Below are 17059 nucleotides of genomic sequence, written 5' to 3'. Positions count from 1 at the left end.
CTACAAACGTTTATGAATAATAATCTTCCCTTTGGAGGAAAGGTACTTTTATTACGAGGAGATTTTAGACAGTGCTTAGCTATTGTTCCACATGCCATGCGCTCACCTATTGTTCAGTGCACCTTAAAATACGCAGACAATTGGCATTGCTTTCAAAAGATATAGTTAGTACAAAACATGCGATGTCCACATCCAGATCATAACAATTGGTTATTACAACTGGGAGATGGTACACTCACCAATACAGATAGACTTCTCCCAGATATTATTACAATTCCTCAAGCCTTTATCTGCGCCGACTTAGTTACAGACAGATTTGGAACAGCAATCTCATTAGACCAAATGCCCCTTTTAACACAACGCACTATATTATGTCCAAAAAATATTAATGTGGAAAACATAAATACCCAAGTCATTGCATTACTTCCTGGAGAGACACAACTCTTTCTAAGCTCTGACAAACTTGACTCTGATCACGACAATAACCATCTTCATTGACCTTACAAGTTCTGACCTGGAATTACCTTTTACACTTAAACGGCGTGTGCAAAGAAATTTTCCAATAAACCTTTACACTGTGCCACACACTTTATTGTTTGCTTTCTTTTTGCATCATCTACACCTTCACACTATTCTATATCTCATTCATACATCATGCTCTTTCTCATTCCCAACACCAGGGGTTGGCGAGCGAAGCGATCAGGGGTCGGAGCCCCCTAGTTGTGATAGAAATTAAGTAATCTGTCCTCTTAAGGCCTTTAGAGTTTCCCAGAGTGTTCCTGCAGAAACCTCTGTGGGCATGTTTGTCTCTAGGAAGAAGCTGATTTGTTTGGATATAAATTCTGTGCAGTTCTCGTCTGCCAATAGAAGAGGGTTAAGGTGCCATCTGCGAGGTGAGCGTGAGGGGCTTAATGATTTTAGCTCCAAGACTAGAGGGGCATGGTCGGAGATAACAATTGTGTCGTATTTTTATGATTTTATTGTAGGCAGGAAATTATTATCTATAAAAAAAATAATCCGTTCTTGAGTGGCTATAATGCACTGGTGAGTAGAACGAATATGTTCTTGAGTTTGGGTTAAGAAACCTCCAGGGGTCTGATAAGTTGTGATCATTTAAAAACTGTGTAATTGTCTTTGCAGTATTAGATGTCGTCCCCCCTGTCACAGGAGTCCTATCTAAAAGTGGATTTAAAACACAAAGTCCCCAGCCATTATAATTTTATGAGTGTTCACATTGGGAATGAATGCAATTTTGCATGAATTCCTTGTCATTGACATCGGGTGCATAAACATTTATCAAAATCATTTTACTGTTATATAAGTTGCCCATGACCATCACAGATCTCCCTTCAGGGTCCGATACTACATCTGATGCTACAAATGGAACTGTACTGTGTATGACAATTCCCACCCCTCTAGTTTTCTTTATAAAGCTAGAATGGAACATTTGGCCAGTCCAGTCTTTTTGTAGTCTGAACTGATCCTTGCTTAGTAAGTGGGTCTCCTGTAAAAATACTATTTTAGCGTTTAAGCCTGTTAGGTGAGAGCATACTTTCTTTCTCTTTAATTCGTGATTCAGGCCTTTAACATTCCAGCTCACAAAGTTAACTGGTAATGAGGCAGTTTTAATCTTAGTTTTAAGAGTCCCCATGAGTTATTGCATTTTAGCCTATTGTTGCATTGATACTTATAAGGATTAGAAGAATAGATTAGATATAGCCTGCTCTCCTTCTCTCCACCCTTTATATCCCCACCCCACCCCCATTTTGCCTCCCCACATGAGGCTTGATCCCACTTCGCGATGTCCCAGTCCTCTGACATACGAAGAGACATAGCACGTCCAAAACAAAACAAACCCCACCCCGCAGCGACATTGGAGAATTAAAACAAAGAGATATCTATTGCAGCTGAATTCTAAATACTATCTGCTGAAAATATAATCATTAACAGTCTTTAAGCTTAAAATAATCTTAAGCAATTTTAAGATATTAAGATAAAAAAAAAAGAATGAACCCTGGGAATGATTTTAAAAAGTAGTCTAGGATAAACATGGTAATTCCTAATGTAATAGTATTAATGTAATAGTAGAAATAGCAATAAACCAAGAGTATGATGTTAAACTGTCTACTTTAAGGTAGTTTAAAAAAAAAAAAAAATCCTACTTGAATTACTTCCACACTCACGTCTATAACTCTAATTAAGACATAAACATATAATGTCCAGATAAAGAAAAGGATGTATAATTATAATACCAGTCTCTTTAAAAATGGATCCGAGAGCAGATGATAGGTCCTTCCTATGCCATGACAGAATATGGCTCCTTATTAATTTTCAAAAGAGGGTCGGAAACAACTTCTTTAATTTCTTTTCAGCTTCTTCCTTGCTTGAATAAATATAATATTGATCTTGAACTTCCACTTTCAGTTTGGCGGGATACAGGAGGCTGTATTTGATATCAGCTTTCTGTAGCAACTTTTTAATGTCAAAGTAGGCTGCACGTTTTACAGCTGTTAATGGTGAGAAGTCGGGGAAAATACGAATAAGATTATTTTCAAATGTAATGTCTTGCTTGTGTCTGAGAAGTGCCATCACATCAAGCTTACATCGTAGTCGCTTGAAACGGATAATAAAAGACCTAGGTTTAAAGGTACTTGACCTGTATGTGCGATAAGTAGCTGCTATCTCAATGTCGAGTTTAAAATCATCTCCAATTATTTTAAACAGTAATTCTACTGCAAATTTCACTGGGCTTGAGGTTTCTCATTTCTCAGGTGTACCCTCAATTCTCATATTGTTTCTTCTGTACCCATCTTCTAAGGCCACAAGTCTGTCTGAGTTTTTTGCATTTGGAATTCGCAGCTGTGGCTTTATCATTGCCGTTAGACGCCAATTGTTCCGCTTTTTCAACTCGAGCTGTGAATGCCTGCTTAAAGTCATCCAGGTGATCTGTAGCGTCATTAATCTGGTCGGCAAGCATTTTCAGTTTGGATCTATTTTCTTCGATGTGTTCCTCTAATTTCTCCTTTAAAGTTCACGTCAAAACGTTTAAATAGATGCGTTTTCCAGCCAGTGTAGCAATCATCTCTTTCAGTTCGAACAGTTCGCTTCGGATTTCGTGCTCCGCGAGTGGAAATGCAGGTCCTGTTACAGCAGGTGCTGCGGGCTCGTGATGAGTAGATGAGAGCACATCCTGCAGGGCCTTTTCTAGTCTTGAATGATCCTCAGAAGTCGGCGATCCATCGCGACCTGTATCACTTGCACCTTCGCTCCCATTTTCACTCTCGACTGGAGACGATACAATGGAGCGGGATCCCAGGAGATCTGCGCATTCGTCTGCCTGTTCCAGGTCAGTCTCCGAGAGGCCATACCTTGCACTCGGGGCGGATGTCTGTCCAGACTTTGAAGCGGCTTTAAGTTTCTTTTCCGGGTCTTTCTGACTTTTCTTTTTGTTACTCATGCTTGTATATTGTAGTGGAAGTTCTTTGGTTGGTGTAAATACAGGATACCTGTGAATAATATGAAATATGTGGGAAAATAAAGCCGCTTCTAGCGGAGCTCTGCTTCAGACGTCCATATCCTATAAACGGACGAGACGAACCATTTTTTTTTAGCTTTGACAAACTCCTGTGTTGCCTTAGCAATATGCTTGGATCATTCTTGTTGTAGGATGAAATACAGTCCAATGAGTTTGGAGGCATTTACTGTAACTTGAGAAGGTCATATGTTTCTACACATCTCAGAATTCATTGTGCCACTGTCGTCAGCAGTTCCATCATCAATGAAGAGAAGTGTTCCAGGACCTATGACAGCCATACCTGCCCAAGCCATAACACCCCACAACAATGTTTAACAGATAATGTGGCCCGCTTTAGATCTTTGGCAGTTCTTTCTCGTCTCCATACTTGTGCTGTTGCCTTCACTCTGATGCAGGTTCATCTATGTCTCCTCTGTTCACAAAATGTTTTCCTAGAATTCTGCAGGCTCTTTGAATTCCCTTTCACCAACTGTAATCTGGCCGTCCTGTTTTTATGGTTAACGAGTGGTTTACATCTTCCAGTGTGGCCTCTGTATTTCTGTTCATGAAATCTTCTGCTGTGTCACGCTTGGGTCACAGAATTGCACAGAAAACAGAGGAGGTTGAAGAGACTGGAATTTTATTCAAACACTGCAAACAAACATTTGTCTCTTTTAAAGGGTTTCAAATGTGCTCCTTGATAGGAAAGAGTTGACACCTCCATTTGTCAAAAGTAAGCACGGGGATCTTCTTCTTCGGAGGAATATGTGCCAGGAGCAGGAGACTTCTGAAAGAGAGTAGGAGAAGGAAACAATCAATTTAACAAACTGAAAGAAGCCCATACAGGCTTTTTAAGTAAGTGGAGTACCGCGCGAGAGGCATATTACACGACAGAGCCGCCAGAAAGGTAAGGAGGAATGTGAAGGTAGTCTGTCAATGTTTTTCAGGGGTTTTCCCAGGGGCGTCTGTGTTCTCTGGAGGTGAGATCAGCTCCGAAGCTCACACCCCCTCCCTCAGCTTTACTCACGTTTCCGTGAATCAAGCGATCCTCCAGACCAGGTTCAAACAGACGTGACAGGACATCAGCATTAACATGCTCAGAGCCAGATCGATGCCTGACTATAAAACTAAGGTTATAAGCCCAAGAGCCATGTCATGACACGGGAGTTTGTATCTTTTTGACGGTATAACCATTGAAGTGGAGCATGATCAGTTACTAATGTGAAATTTCGTCCCCATAAGTAATACCGTAGTGCTTCTACAGCCCATTTAATCGCCAAACATTCTTTCTCAATAGTTGAATAATTACGTTCTCTGGGGAGTAATTTCCTACTCAAGTATGTGATAGGGTGTTCTCCCCCAACGAAAACCTGGGACAGGACCGTGCCTACTCCGAATGCACTTGCGTCCGTCTGTAGTACAAAATCTTTAGAGAAATCGGGATTTCGCAACACTGGATAAGAAGACAAAGCGGTTTTTAAATCTGAAAAGGAACGTTCGCAAGGTTTTGTCCATAAAATAGGACGGTTTTTTCTTCCTTTAGTAAGCTCTGAGAGAGGAGCAGCCCTATTTGCAAAGTCAGGGATGAATCTTCTGTAATAACCCGCAAGCCCCAGAAAAGCGCGTACCTGTTTCTGCATTTTAGGACGGGGGTAAGCGAGCATCTCTTCTATTTTTCTTTATTGTGGACGAAGTAAACCCCTGCCCATGGAGTAACCTAGATAATGAGTCTCAGACATACCTAGTTTACATTTCTTAGGGTTAGCAGTCAATCCAGCCTGTTTCAGGCTGTTAAGGACAGCCTGAAGACATTCTAAATGCGAATGCCAATAATTGCTGAAAATCACCACTTCATCAAGGTACGCCCCAGAATATTCAGAATGTGGACGCAATATCTGATCCATCATACGCTGAAACGTTAGAGGGGCCCCATGAAGACCAAACCGGAGTCTTGTAAATTCATAAAGTCCATCAGGAGTCGCAAATGCTGTTTTCCCACAACTGTCAGCCTCTAGAGGCACCTGCCAATAACCCTTTGTGAGGTCAGGGTGGAGATATAGGTCGCCTGACACAGTTTTTCCAACAGCTCGTCTACACGGGGCATTGGATAAGCATCAAATTTAGAGACCTTATTCAAGCGCCTAAAATTGATACAGAAGCGAACCGAACCGTCTTGCTTTGGGACTAACACAACCAGACTACACCAGTCACTTTTACTTTCTCGAATTACACCTAGCTCCAGCATCATCTTGACTTCTTCGCGCACAATATTTCTTCGTGCTTCCGGGATTCGAAACGGCCACATCTATACCCGGACACCGGGTTCAGTAGTGATTTTATGTTCTGCTAAATTAGTGACGCCTGGCAAGTCTGAAAAAACATCAGCGTTCTGTTCAATCAAGGTTAATAATTCTGTCTTTTGTGAGCCAGTCAAATCGTTACCAATGGCAACATCGGTCTGAGAGACAGCTGCTAAGGAAGTGTAAACACCCTGCCGATCATACCATTTCTTTAAGAGATTAACGTGTAAAATTTGGAATGGAATGGTTTGCGCCGGCCTGGTATTCTAACTTTGTAATTTACTGGTCCCATACGCTCCTTGATAATAGCCAGGCCCTGCCATTTAGCTAGGAATTTATGCGGGTCAGACGGAACCAGTACTAAAACATGATCGCCGGGTTTGAATTCTGAAGCTTACTGCGCCTATCGTAAAGACGCTTCTGTGTTTCCTGCTCGTGTTGTTGATGCTCCACAGCAATAGAAGAAAGTTTAAAAATTCTATCTTGTAACGAAACTACCCGATCTTCAAAGCTCAGCCCGAGAGCTGTTCACTCATTTCCTATCCATTCCTCCCATACAACATCCAGGACGCCTCTTGGGCGCCTGCCAAATAACAGCTCGAACAGACTCAAGCCAGTGGATGCTTGCAGCGATTCCCGCACCGCAAACATAACAAAAGGCAGGACAGAGTCCCAGGATGTAGGATCATTATGAGCAACTCGTCTGATCATTTGTTTTAAAGTCTTGTTAAACCGTTCAACATCTTTTCCCATATTCAGCCAATAAAATCGTTTTGATAACCGCTCTCTGGTCTTATCAGCCCCCAGGTGCCCTCCCAAGATGTGAGAGTGGGCCAGCTGCAAAAGAATTTCCCTATGCACTTCAGGTACAACTAGTTGTTCAATAAATTCCCCCATTAAATGGTCTGAAACCACTCTGAAAAGACAACCATCTTTTTCTAGAAAGTGTGGAGTTTTCAAGCCCCCGGTATCACTCTCTTGGTAATAGGAGTCACTAGCAGTGTGAGCCTGTTTTAAAAGCATATTCTAATGAGCCATCAGCATGCTGCAAGTGCACAAAATCTGACTGCTCGCTAGTACTCGGTTTGACTTCTGAGGCATTTGCAATCTGAGAGGATGTAGAAGGGCCTCCCTGCCATTCTGGGAAATTGTGGGGGGTGTCTCCCTTAGACTCGCTGGAGAGATCGGGTTCAATATCTAATTGGGGCTCTAGATTTTCCCCAACCGCCACTAGTTCTCCTTCTTCTTCCCCCCTCCCACTAAGCTCAATATGGGACTTGATGACTGGTGAGCGATGTTCAGCCATTTGTCTAGGAAAAAGGGCATTTCTTCTGCCTATCAGTAAAGGCCATGGGCATGAGTCCAAAACAGCAGACCAAACTTTAAAGTGACGACCCTTATAAGTTAAAGGAAGAAGTAATGTCTGATAGTCTTTAACATCTCCATGTACACAACGTATCTTTACAGTTTCAGTGTTACTAAGGTATTTGTCGTCAAGACAGTACCGTCTGACAACACAAAGGTCACTGCCCGAGTCCAACAACGCTGTCATCTTGCGGCCCTCAAACTTCACCGATTATCAATAAGCCATCTTTCTTTTTTGATGAATCTGGAATATTTGAGCAAGAAACCTCCGCCAAACCAACTTCCATTGATTGAGTTGGAGAAAGGCGACATTCCTTTGCCAAGTGACCGGGTTGGTCGCACCGGAAACGTTCAGCACCACTGCCGAAATATCCTCGGCGATGGCCACGGCTGCTTTCTCCAGAAACAGGCATCTCATTAGTAACTGCGTTCCCTGGAGGCTTTCCCGACGAAATCCGATGATCAGGTGCTGAAAGTTGACGATGTTCAGGTCTACGGTCAAGGTGACGAGAATGCCCTGGGCGGTCTCTCGGAGGTTGTAACACAGCATACGGGGCACCAAACCCACCTCTTTTTCTCCAAGCGGTCTGCGAGCCTTCTAACCGTTGACATAAAATCGTCAGTGATTCAAGATTATGACGAAGAAACTCCTCTCGGAGAAGTGCAGGTATCCCGAACAGTACTATGTTCATAACAACCTTTTCTACGACTCGCTCCATCTTGTCCCCCTCAAACCAGCAATGCACTTTATGAATCAAATCTTGTATTTATGCTCAGATGGAACTGTCCATATTCAGTTTCCAGTTGTAAAGTGCAAAACCTTTAGACAAAAAGGTAGTGGTTTTACGCAAAAGAACTTGCTCCTTCAGAAAATAATAATCACCAAGCTTATCAGCAGGTACATTTCATAAGGAAAGTAAGGCGTCACCAGACAAAAAAGGGGTGACGATAACAGCCCAGTGACATTTGTCCCATCCCAACAAAGTCGCCACTTGCTCAAAAGCCGAAAGAAACATCCCTGGGTCATCAGAAGGATCCATCTTCGTCAGCACATCCTTAGCATTGTTCGGTAGCGGAGGCAGTGGAACGATTCGCCGAATATTTTGCGGAGGTGGAATATTCTGTTGGGGAATTAATTCATCCTTCGGATCGTAAGGGAGTGGAACATTCTGGGCGATTTCAAAAATGTATTCGGCATACAAATGTGCATCCATCTGTGCAACCACTCCTGGTACCACTTGTCACACTTGGGTCACAGAATTGCACAGAAAACAGAGGAGGTTGAAGAGACTGGAATTTTATTCAAACACTGCAAACACACATTTGTCTCTTTTTAAAGGGTTTCAAACGTGTTCCTTGATAGGAAAGAGTTGACATCTCTGTTTGTCAATTAAAAGTAAGCACGGGGATCTTTTTCTTCGGAGGAATATGTGCCAGGAGCAGGAGAAGTCTGAGAGAGAGAGAAGGAGAAGCAAACAATCAATTTAACAAACTAAAAGAAGCCCGTACGGGCTTTTTAAGTAAGCGGAGTACCACGCGAGAGGCATACAGTGGTGTGAAAAACTATTTGCCCCCTTCCTGATTTCTTATTCTTTTGCATGTTTGTCACACAAAATGTTTCTGATCATCAAACACATTTAACCATTAGTCAAATATAACACAAGTAAACACAAAATGCAGTTTGTAAATGGTGGTTTTTATTATTTAGGGAGAAAAAAAAATCCAAACCTACATGGCCCTGTGTGAAAAAGTAATTGCCCCCTGAACCTAATAACTGGTTGGGCCGCCCTTAGCAGCAATAACTGCAATCAAGCGTTTGCGATAACTTGCAATGAGTCTTTTACAGCGCTCTGGAGGAATTTTGGCCCACTCATCTTTGCAAAATTGTTGTAATTCAGCTTTATTTGAGGGTTTTCTAGCATGAACCGCCTTTTTAAGGTCATACCATAGCATCTCAATTGGATTCAGGTCAGGACTTTGACTAGGCCACTCCAAAGTCTTCATTTTGTTTTTCTTCAGCCATTCAGAGGTGGATTTGCTGGTGTGTTTTGGGTCATTGTCCTGTTGCAGCACCCAAGATCGCTTCAGCTTGAGTTGACGAACAGATGGCCGGACATTCTCCTTCAGGATTTTTTGGTAGACAGTAGAATTCATGGTTCCATCTATCACAGCAAGCCTTCCAGGTCCTGAAGCAGCAAAACAACCCCAGACCATCACACTACCACCACCATATTTTACTGTTGGTATGATGTTCTTTTTCTGAAATGCTGTGTTCCTTTTACGCCAGATGTAACGGGACATTTGCCTTCCAAAAAGTTCAACTTTTGACTCATCAGTCCACAAGGTATTTTCCCAAAAGTCTTGGCAATCATTGAGATGTTTCTTAGCAAAATTGAGACGAGCCCTAATGTTCTTTTTGCTTAACAGTGGTTTGCGTCTTGGAAATCTGCCATGCAGGCCGTTTTTGCCCAGTCTCTTTCTTCTGGTGGAGTCGTGAACACTGACCTTAATTGAGGCAAGTGAGGCCTGCAGTTCTTTAGACGTTGTCCTGGGGTCTTTTGTGACCTCTCGTATGAGTCGTCTCTGCGCTCTTGGGCTAATTTTGGTCGGCCAGCCACTCCTGGGAAGGTTCACCACTGTTCCATGTTTTTGCCATTTGTGGATAATGGCTCTCACTGTGGTTCGCTGGAGTCCCAAAGCTTTAGAAATGGCTTTATAACCTTTACCAGACTGATAGATCTCAATTACTTCTGTTCTCATTTGTTCCTGAATTTCTTTGGATCTTGGCATGATGTCTAGCTTTTGAGGTGCTTTTGGTCTACTTCTCTGTGTCAGGCAGCTCCTATTTAAGTGATTTCTTGATTGAAACAGGTGTGGCAGTAATCAGGCCTGGGGGTGACTACGGAAATTGAACTCAGGTGTGATACACCACAGTTAGGTTATTTTTTAACAAGGGGGCAATTACTTTTTCACACAGGGCCATGTAGGTTTGGATTTTTTTTCTCCCTAAATAATAAACACCATCATTTAAAAACTGCATTTTGTGTTTACTTGTGTTATATTTGACTAATGGTTAAATGTGTTTGATGATCAGAAACATTTTGTGTGACAAACATGCAAAAGAATAAGAAATCAGGAAGGGGGCAAATAGTTTTTCACACCACTGTATTACGCAACAGAGCCGCCAGAAAGGTAAGGAGGAATGAAGGTAGTCTGTCAATGTTTTTCAGGGGTTTTCCCAGGGGTGTCTGTATTCTCTGGAGGTGCGATCAGCTCCGCAGCTCACAGCTGATAGTTGTCTCTGACATATCCACATCTGCCTAAGATTGTTTCTGATCTGTCAGACTGCCATTTCTCTAAACAAAACTCTCTTTAAAGAGCTTGAAAATCACACATGAAACAAATATAATCACTGATTTTGTAAAGCTGTATGTGTAAGGAAACTCCTCTGCTTTGCTCATTGCTACCTGTTCTATTTAATGCTGTTATATTTTACGAAAGTTGTGGAGTGTAACATGTGCCACTGGACTAGGACAGTGGCAGCCATGTTGGTCAAATGTGAAGACCGGAATTAGGTTGCACTGAGTGGACTTGACAATAACTCTAAAATTAACTGATGACACAAAATTGTTATCAAAGTAAAGCCATACATTTGTAAAAAAAGCCAATGCTGCTCTACCCATGCCTGTCATTACTAAGTGTAATAGAGATAAGCAACAATAATAATAATAATAATAATAATTCTTTACATTTATATAGCGCTTTTCTCACTACTCAAAGCGCTCAATGAAAACAAATGAAACATTACTTTTTAACACATGCCCAGACACTGTTTAGGATATGGAAGAAAAAGAATGATTGAGGATGGTGCTTACTGGTAGACATTTATTTTAATCCATTTTATGGTGACACCGTTCTAGTTTTAGGGTGCAGTAAACATCATTATGATTTGTACCAATGTTAAATTAACTTTAAATCATCTTTATATAATTATTGAATACTGCTCATAACATTAGGGAGAACCCAGCCATCCCTACTACAGAAGCTTTGCACAGTCCACAATATACATTTTACTAGTCATAACAAGCCTGTTGTAACATTTCCAAAATAACCACACCAAGTGTCTGAGTAATTGAACAAATTCCACAATAGATGGGCTTCATCTTGTACAGTAAAATAGGGGGGTGTTTTGGGCGTGTAAATTGTGGTGAGGCACTTTTCCTCCATGTCTGCAGACTTCTTTCATTCACATAAACTCGTCTAATTCTTCATGTCTTTCCCATTCATGATAACAGCTAGTAAGACATGTAGGTTCTCAAATCAGGTGTGTCCCAAAAAAATCATTAGAACAAAAGAACAGTCTAGACAAGAACAGGCTATTCAGCCCAACATAGCTCACCAGTCCTATCAAAATAATATCCACTATATCGGGATACCCTCTCCACTGCCAGGATTTTCTAAATTGAAACAGCAACACCTCAACTTTAGAAATGAGTGGATTTAAGGTGAAAAAGGATAAGTAGGAAGAACATTGAAAGAACATGCAGGCCACATACCCAAGTCTCTGGGCTGTCCGGAAGCAGTGCTAACAGCCCTTGTGGCTAGGGTTTTGCTGGACATTGTGAGAATGGAATACTCTGCTGAGATTTATTCTAAACATTTTAATAATCAGCTTCAAATGGCTACGACACCATTCACATATTACTTTGTTCTTCTGCCTGGTCATGTTTTTCACAGACAATTGAAGTAATTTGGTAATGCTTTTGATGTAAGTCTTATTTAAATATAATAAAGAAAGGCAGTTAACAGCTGCAACAGTTTTTTTTCAATTTTCTTTATTACTTATGACTCAATGTTTTCAGTGTTTTGTTTCTTTTGTACCTAGTGTTGCAATCACATCAGAATGAATAATATGAAGTATAATAATAATTTTGACACCAAACAACTTTCTCTTTCAGTACTTTTTAAAAGCTCATCATTTATTTCCATGTGTTTTCTTTCTGCAGCTTTACCAATCAATGACAGCTTTGACTTTTCATCATTAGTTCAGAATTCTCTTCATCGCAGAGCTCAGCAGACTGCAGATGATGAAAACATCACAAAAATAACATCTGGATTAGATGTGCAGGATGATTCTGTACCAGTGATGAAGTTGGCACCAGCAGGTGCACTTGCCAGTCAACTTCAGAAGCACATTTCAGAGTCGGTCACAGTCCACCAACAGCAGAGCACATTTAAATCTAGAGATGGTAAACTGAATCAAATACAACAAAAGTATAAGTGTTCTGAATGTGGCAAACAATACAGTCGAATGAGAAATCTCCAGATCCATACAAGAAATCACACTGGAGAGAAGCGATATTGCTGTTCTGAATGTGGCAAAGCATTCATCTCCAGTAAATATCTTCAAATACACAAAGGAATTCACACTGGAGATAAGCGGTATTGCTGTTCTGAATGTGGCAAAGCATTCACCTCCAGTAAATATCTTCAAATACACAAAAGAATTCACACTGGAGAGAAGCCATATTGCTGTTCTGACTGTGGCAAAGCATTCACCTCCAGTAAATATCTTCAAATACACAAAAGAATTCACACAGGAGAGAAGCCATATGAGTGTACTGAATGTGGCAAACGATTTTCACAAAAGAGTGCTCTTCAGACACACACTAGAACCCACACTGGAGAGAAGCCATATGGTTGTTCTGAATGTGGCAAAGCATTCACCTCCAGTAGCTATCTTCAAATACACACAAGAGTTCACACAGGAGAGAAACCATATGGGTGTTCTACATGTGGCAAAAGATTTTCACTAAAGAGTGCTCTTCAAACCCACATATGTGTTACACTGGTATGTGCTCAGAAACTAAGAATATGCCAACAAAAATGATAGGGAATGGTGCAAACCAGATTATTCAGGGAAAATCCAAAATAGTTTTATAGAATGTTAGGCAAAAGCACCATGAAAGTAACCACTGTACACCACCAGAGAAAAAAGAAATTTAAACATTCTGGAGAAACATATATGTGGATCCCCAAGAGCACAATCAAAGAACAGACTGGGATCCCCAAGAGCACAATCAAAGAACAGACTGGCTAACCATCCAACAAATCCAGAAACACATTGAAAACAAATAAATTAAGGGAATGGAATGGCCTGAGGTAACTTCTAAGGACATTGAAAGCACCCTTAAATCTGCTGTCAACTGGAAGATGACAACAGGCTCTGATGCCATAACAAACTTCAGGTTCAAACATCTGACTACACTGCACCAGGATACAGCCAAATGTAAAAATGTGTTAATGCAGCACCCGCAGGTGACACCACACTGCCTCACTACTGGAACTCCAAATTTCAAAATTGGACCAAACTACAAACCATAAAACTACTCCCCCTTAACCTACGTCAATATCAGCACCCTGAATGAGCCAAACCCAGAGACTGTCACACACCTTCTGTTTGTTGATAATTTGAAGATATTCAGCCACAGCAACAGGCAATTAGGGGAACAGCTTCACCTGGTAAAAAAAATAAATCCTACGACATTAAAATGACATTCAGACTGGATATGTAAACACAAAGGCTACCTTCATCAATGGAAAAATCGGACAAAACAAAAACATCATACTGCACGAGGAGTGTGTCACTAAAGATCTGAACCCAGAAGAAGCCTACAAATATTTGGGAGCAAAGGAAGGTGTAGAAAATGTTATATTCTTGAATAAAACCGTATGTATTTATTTGATATTTGGACTAAAGTCTTCACATATTATGCACTTCATGTCATTATTAGTATAACATGGAAAAAGTTTCTGTTTTAGGTATGTGTACAGCATTTCTTGCCTTGCATTTCCTGTCATCTTACATTTACAAAGATTGCTGCAGACACAAAACACATGTCAATTGTATATATTGCAAATAATAATATACCCTATCCAATTCCAGGCACCTCACACCCAGATAAAGAGACTTGAGGTGGGACAACTTCAGCTGCATTGCCGGGGGGATGTGATAGCAGGATCCCTGCTGCTTGTGCTGATCGTGTTCAGAAGAAATAAAGACATGACAGAGATGTGGCCATCTAATGTGCAAACAGCAGCAGTGCACCTGTGTAGACAGCAAAATCAAGAATACAAATGAGGAAGTGCAATTGGAAAGACCACATATATAATGGAATATATGCAGACTTGCTTGCTTCAGCCCCACATAGACCAAGAGCTTTCCCATGGATGGCTTCTATGAAGCAAGTTAAAATTAAGAGGTAAGTGCCTAACAATGGCTGAACAAGACCGCGGCCTACACATAAGGAGGTACAGTAGGTGTTGAATCTGCCAAACAGAGATGGAAATAGTTACTCAGCTGTTTGCTGGCTGTGAGGTGCTGATGGCAGAAGGTGTATATACACAAGATACAATAAATATGCACTGAGCAATATGCCAAAAATGCCAGTACCACAGATGATCACATTACAGAATGGATATTACCATAAAGCATTATGAATTACAAAAAAAGCCTTATTAGGAACAAAGATTAACATTGATCCCTTACTGGAAATCTATGGGGGTTAGAAAAAAAGCAATACAACTAGATTATCCTGACTCAGGGGTGATGTTCACTCCTGTTTTGATAGTAAGCACACCAAGAACATCTAGAGAAATAAACCCCAGGAAAGGCACTAAGGCACACTGCTGTTAAGGAGTACAAATGATGAATGAAATAGATCCTCAGAGTTTAATTAATTTGTTTTAATTCAAGCTGCAAACCAACTCAGAGTTGATGTCCTGCCATAAAGCCTTGAAATCCTACACCTGGCACAAAATGATGTCTATAATAAGGTCATGTGAAAAGACAATTTCCCCTCGAGAATTAAAGTGTATAAAATCAAATAAAAGTTATTAATAATAATAATCTGCACAGCATACATGTAAAGCAAGAAAATTACTGCATACACATCAGCTACTGCACTTAATCTTATAAAGTCCTGGTGCCTCATGTATAAATGGTGCATATGCACAAAACTGTTCTGCATGCCCATTTTCACACTCACGTCAAAATGTATAAAAACTAAACTTGGCGTAAAGCCGTGCACATTTTAATGGCAGACTACCACCTTGCATACGCACTTTTCTGCTCAGTTTTACAAAATGGTGGCATCCAGTGTGAAAGCAGTGCTACTGGTTCTGTGTCATTTCTCTTTGTTTTTTAGATTTGCATTCATGATGCGGGATTTATCAACTACTAGCAAAATACCTACGCTTTGCAGCGGCGAAGTACTGCTTTAAAATTTTAAATAATAAACTGAGGGAAAATGTACCAGTAATTATTTGTTAAGGATCTCTTTGTATACCACGTTGTCAGTTTGCCCCTCCGGTTGTAATATGACCAAGCTGTGCGCTGAGCTTACTCTTGAGCATGCAATGTATAGTTGGCCATGTGAAAAGCAATCTTGCCTCAAAAAAATGCCAACCATTTGTAGGGTCTGTCCCTGAGACTTATTAATTGTCATTGTGAAGCAGAGCCTTACTGGAAATTGGAGGTGTTTGAATTGAAATGGGAGATCAGAGGGTATAACGGGGATGCGAGGAATAAAAACTCTCTCCCCTGAGCCACCGCCAGTAAAAATAGTTGCCTCAATTAGGTTCTTTTGGTGGCTGTAAGTTTCTCAGTAACATTATTGGTGCCCCAACCTTCAAAATTAGATTATGCTCAGGAGTGCCTGGAGGATGCAGAGTGTGGACTGAGCTGCAGGCTATGGACGTATATATGTACGTAAGTAGGATTCAGTTAGCGTTGGGAACCCGCGTAACAAATTTCTTGAAGATGGGCCCATTAAGTAACAAAGACCGTTGGAAAGTTCAATATGGCGGCCGACAGTGGTGTCATACCACCGAAATAAGTACGTACATTGGTTTCAGTTAGTGCAGGGAAGCCGCCTACCAAATTTCATGAAGATGGGGCCATAAATAAGAAAGTTTAACATGGCAGACGTTGTCGACCATTATGACCGTTACGTGTAGTTATGTTAAGCAGTGCAACCTGCTTAACTTTTGTAAGTATGCTGTAAGGAATGAGCCTGCCAAATTTCAGCCTTCTACCTACACGGAAAGTTGGAGAGTTAGTGATGAGTGAGTTAGTGAGGGCTTTGCGTTTTATTAGTATAGATGTATATGTGTATGTATACTGTATATGTGTATGTGTGTATATATATATATATATATATATATATATATGTACCCGGCCACGCGTTGATGTGGCTCAATCTGGTTAAATGGAAAAGAAAGAAAAGAGAAAGCGCACATTTCTAATATGCTTAATTTCACAATGCTTGTGGGTATACAATATTTTTTGTTGTTCCATTGTCTGTGCAGAATGTTAGCCTGAATAATAGTTAAGTTCGTAGACGTCTTTGTCTTTGGCCGCAAGAATAGCTCGTTCACTCAGCCAATCATGATTCTTATAATTGGTTTGAATATTGGGAAATACTTTTTCAACCAATTCTTCTTTTGACGTCACTAAACTGCAGAAGTTATGAGGCAATGAAATTCGTCCTGAGGTCAGATCAACCGGCACCTTTCCATTCCCAATTTCCAGATTTCTCCAACCCCGTTATTGACAGTTTGCATTATTTGATCGTAAATGCCTTTTTGGTGAAGCGTTAGCTTAGGAATATTTGATTGCACATATGACAAAAGATCACCCGTGTTGTAATTTTGTTCACGACGCAATTCTACATCGAATGAAGCAGCAGCAGATTGATTCGGTGATGGCATTCCTAATTGATTGAGAATTTTGTTCGTGATTTCTAAGCACAAATCTTCAATCATTATCAAGTCAAGTCAAGTCAACTTTATTTATAAAGTACTTTACATACAACAGCCG

General features: G+C 40.7%; 1 protein-coding gene across 3 annotated transcripts in view; it reads left to right on the top strand.

Moving 5' to 3' along the window:
• LOC114665071 (zinc finger protein 329-like) overlaps positions 1-16016 on the top strand; it is a 75302-nt gene extending 59286 nt beyond the window's left edge. For all 3 annotated transcript variants that reach the window (XM_051926450.1, XM_051926446.1, XM_051926440.1), the window contains exon 3: positions 12186-16016. In XM_051926450.1, coding sequence (XP_051782410.1) covers positions 12186-13069 — 884 coding nt within the window. In that variant the 3' untranslated portion in view covers positions 13070-16016. The remainder of the gene's footprint in view (positions 1-12185) is intronic.
• The last annotated feature ends 1043 nt before the right edge of the window (positions 16017-17059 follow it).

The sequence above is a fragment of the Erpetoichthys calabaricus genome, chromosome 1 (assembly GCF_900747795.2).
Source record: "Erpetoichthys calabaricus chromosome 1, fErpCal1.3, whole genome shotgun sequence".
Taxonomy (NCBI): domain Eukaryota; kingdom Metazoa; phylum Chordata; class Cladistia; order Polypteriformes; family Polypteridae; genus Erpetoichthys; species Erpetoichthys calabaricus.
The sequence above is the reverse complement of the archived record's forward strand: the minus strand, read 5'-3'. Positions and strand labels throughout refer to the sequence as shown.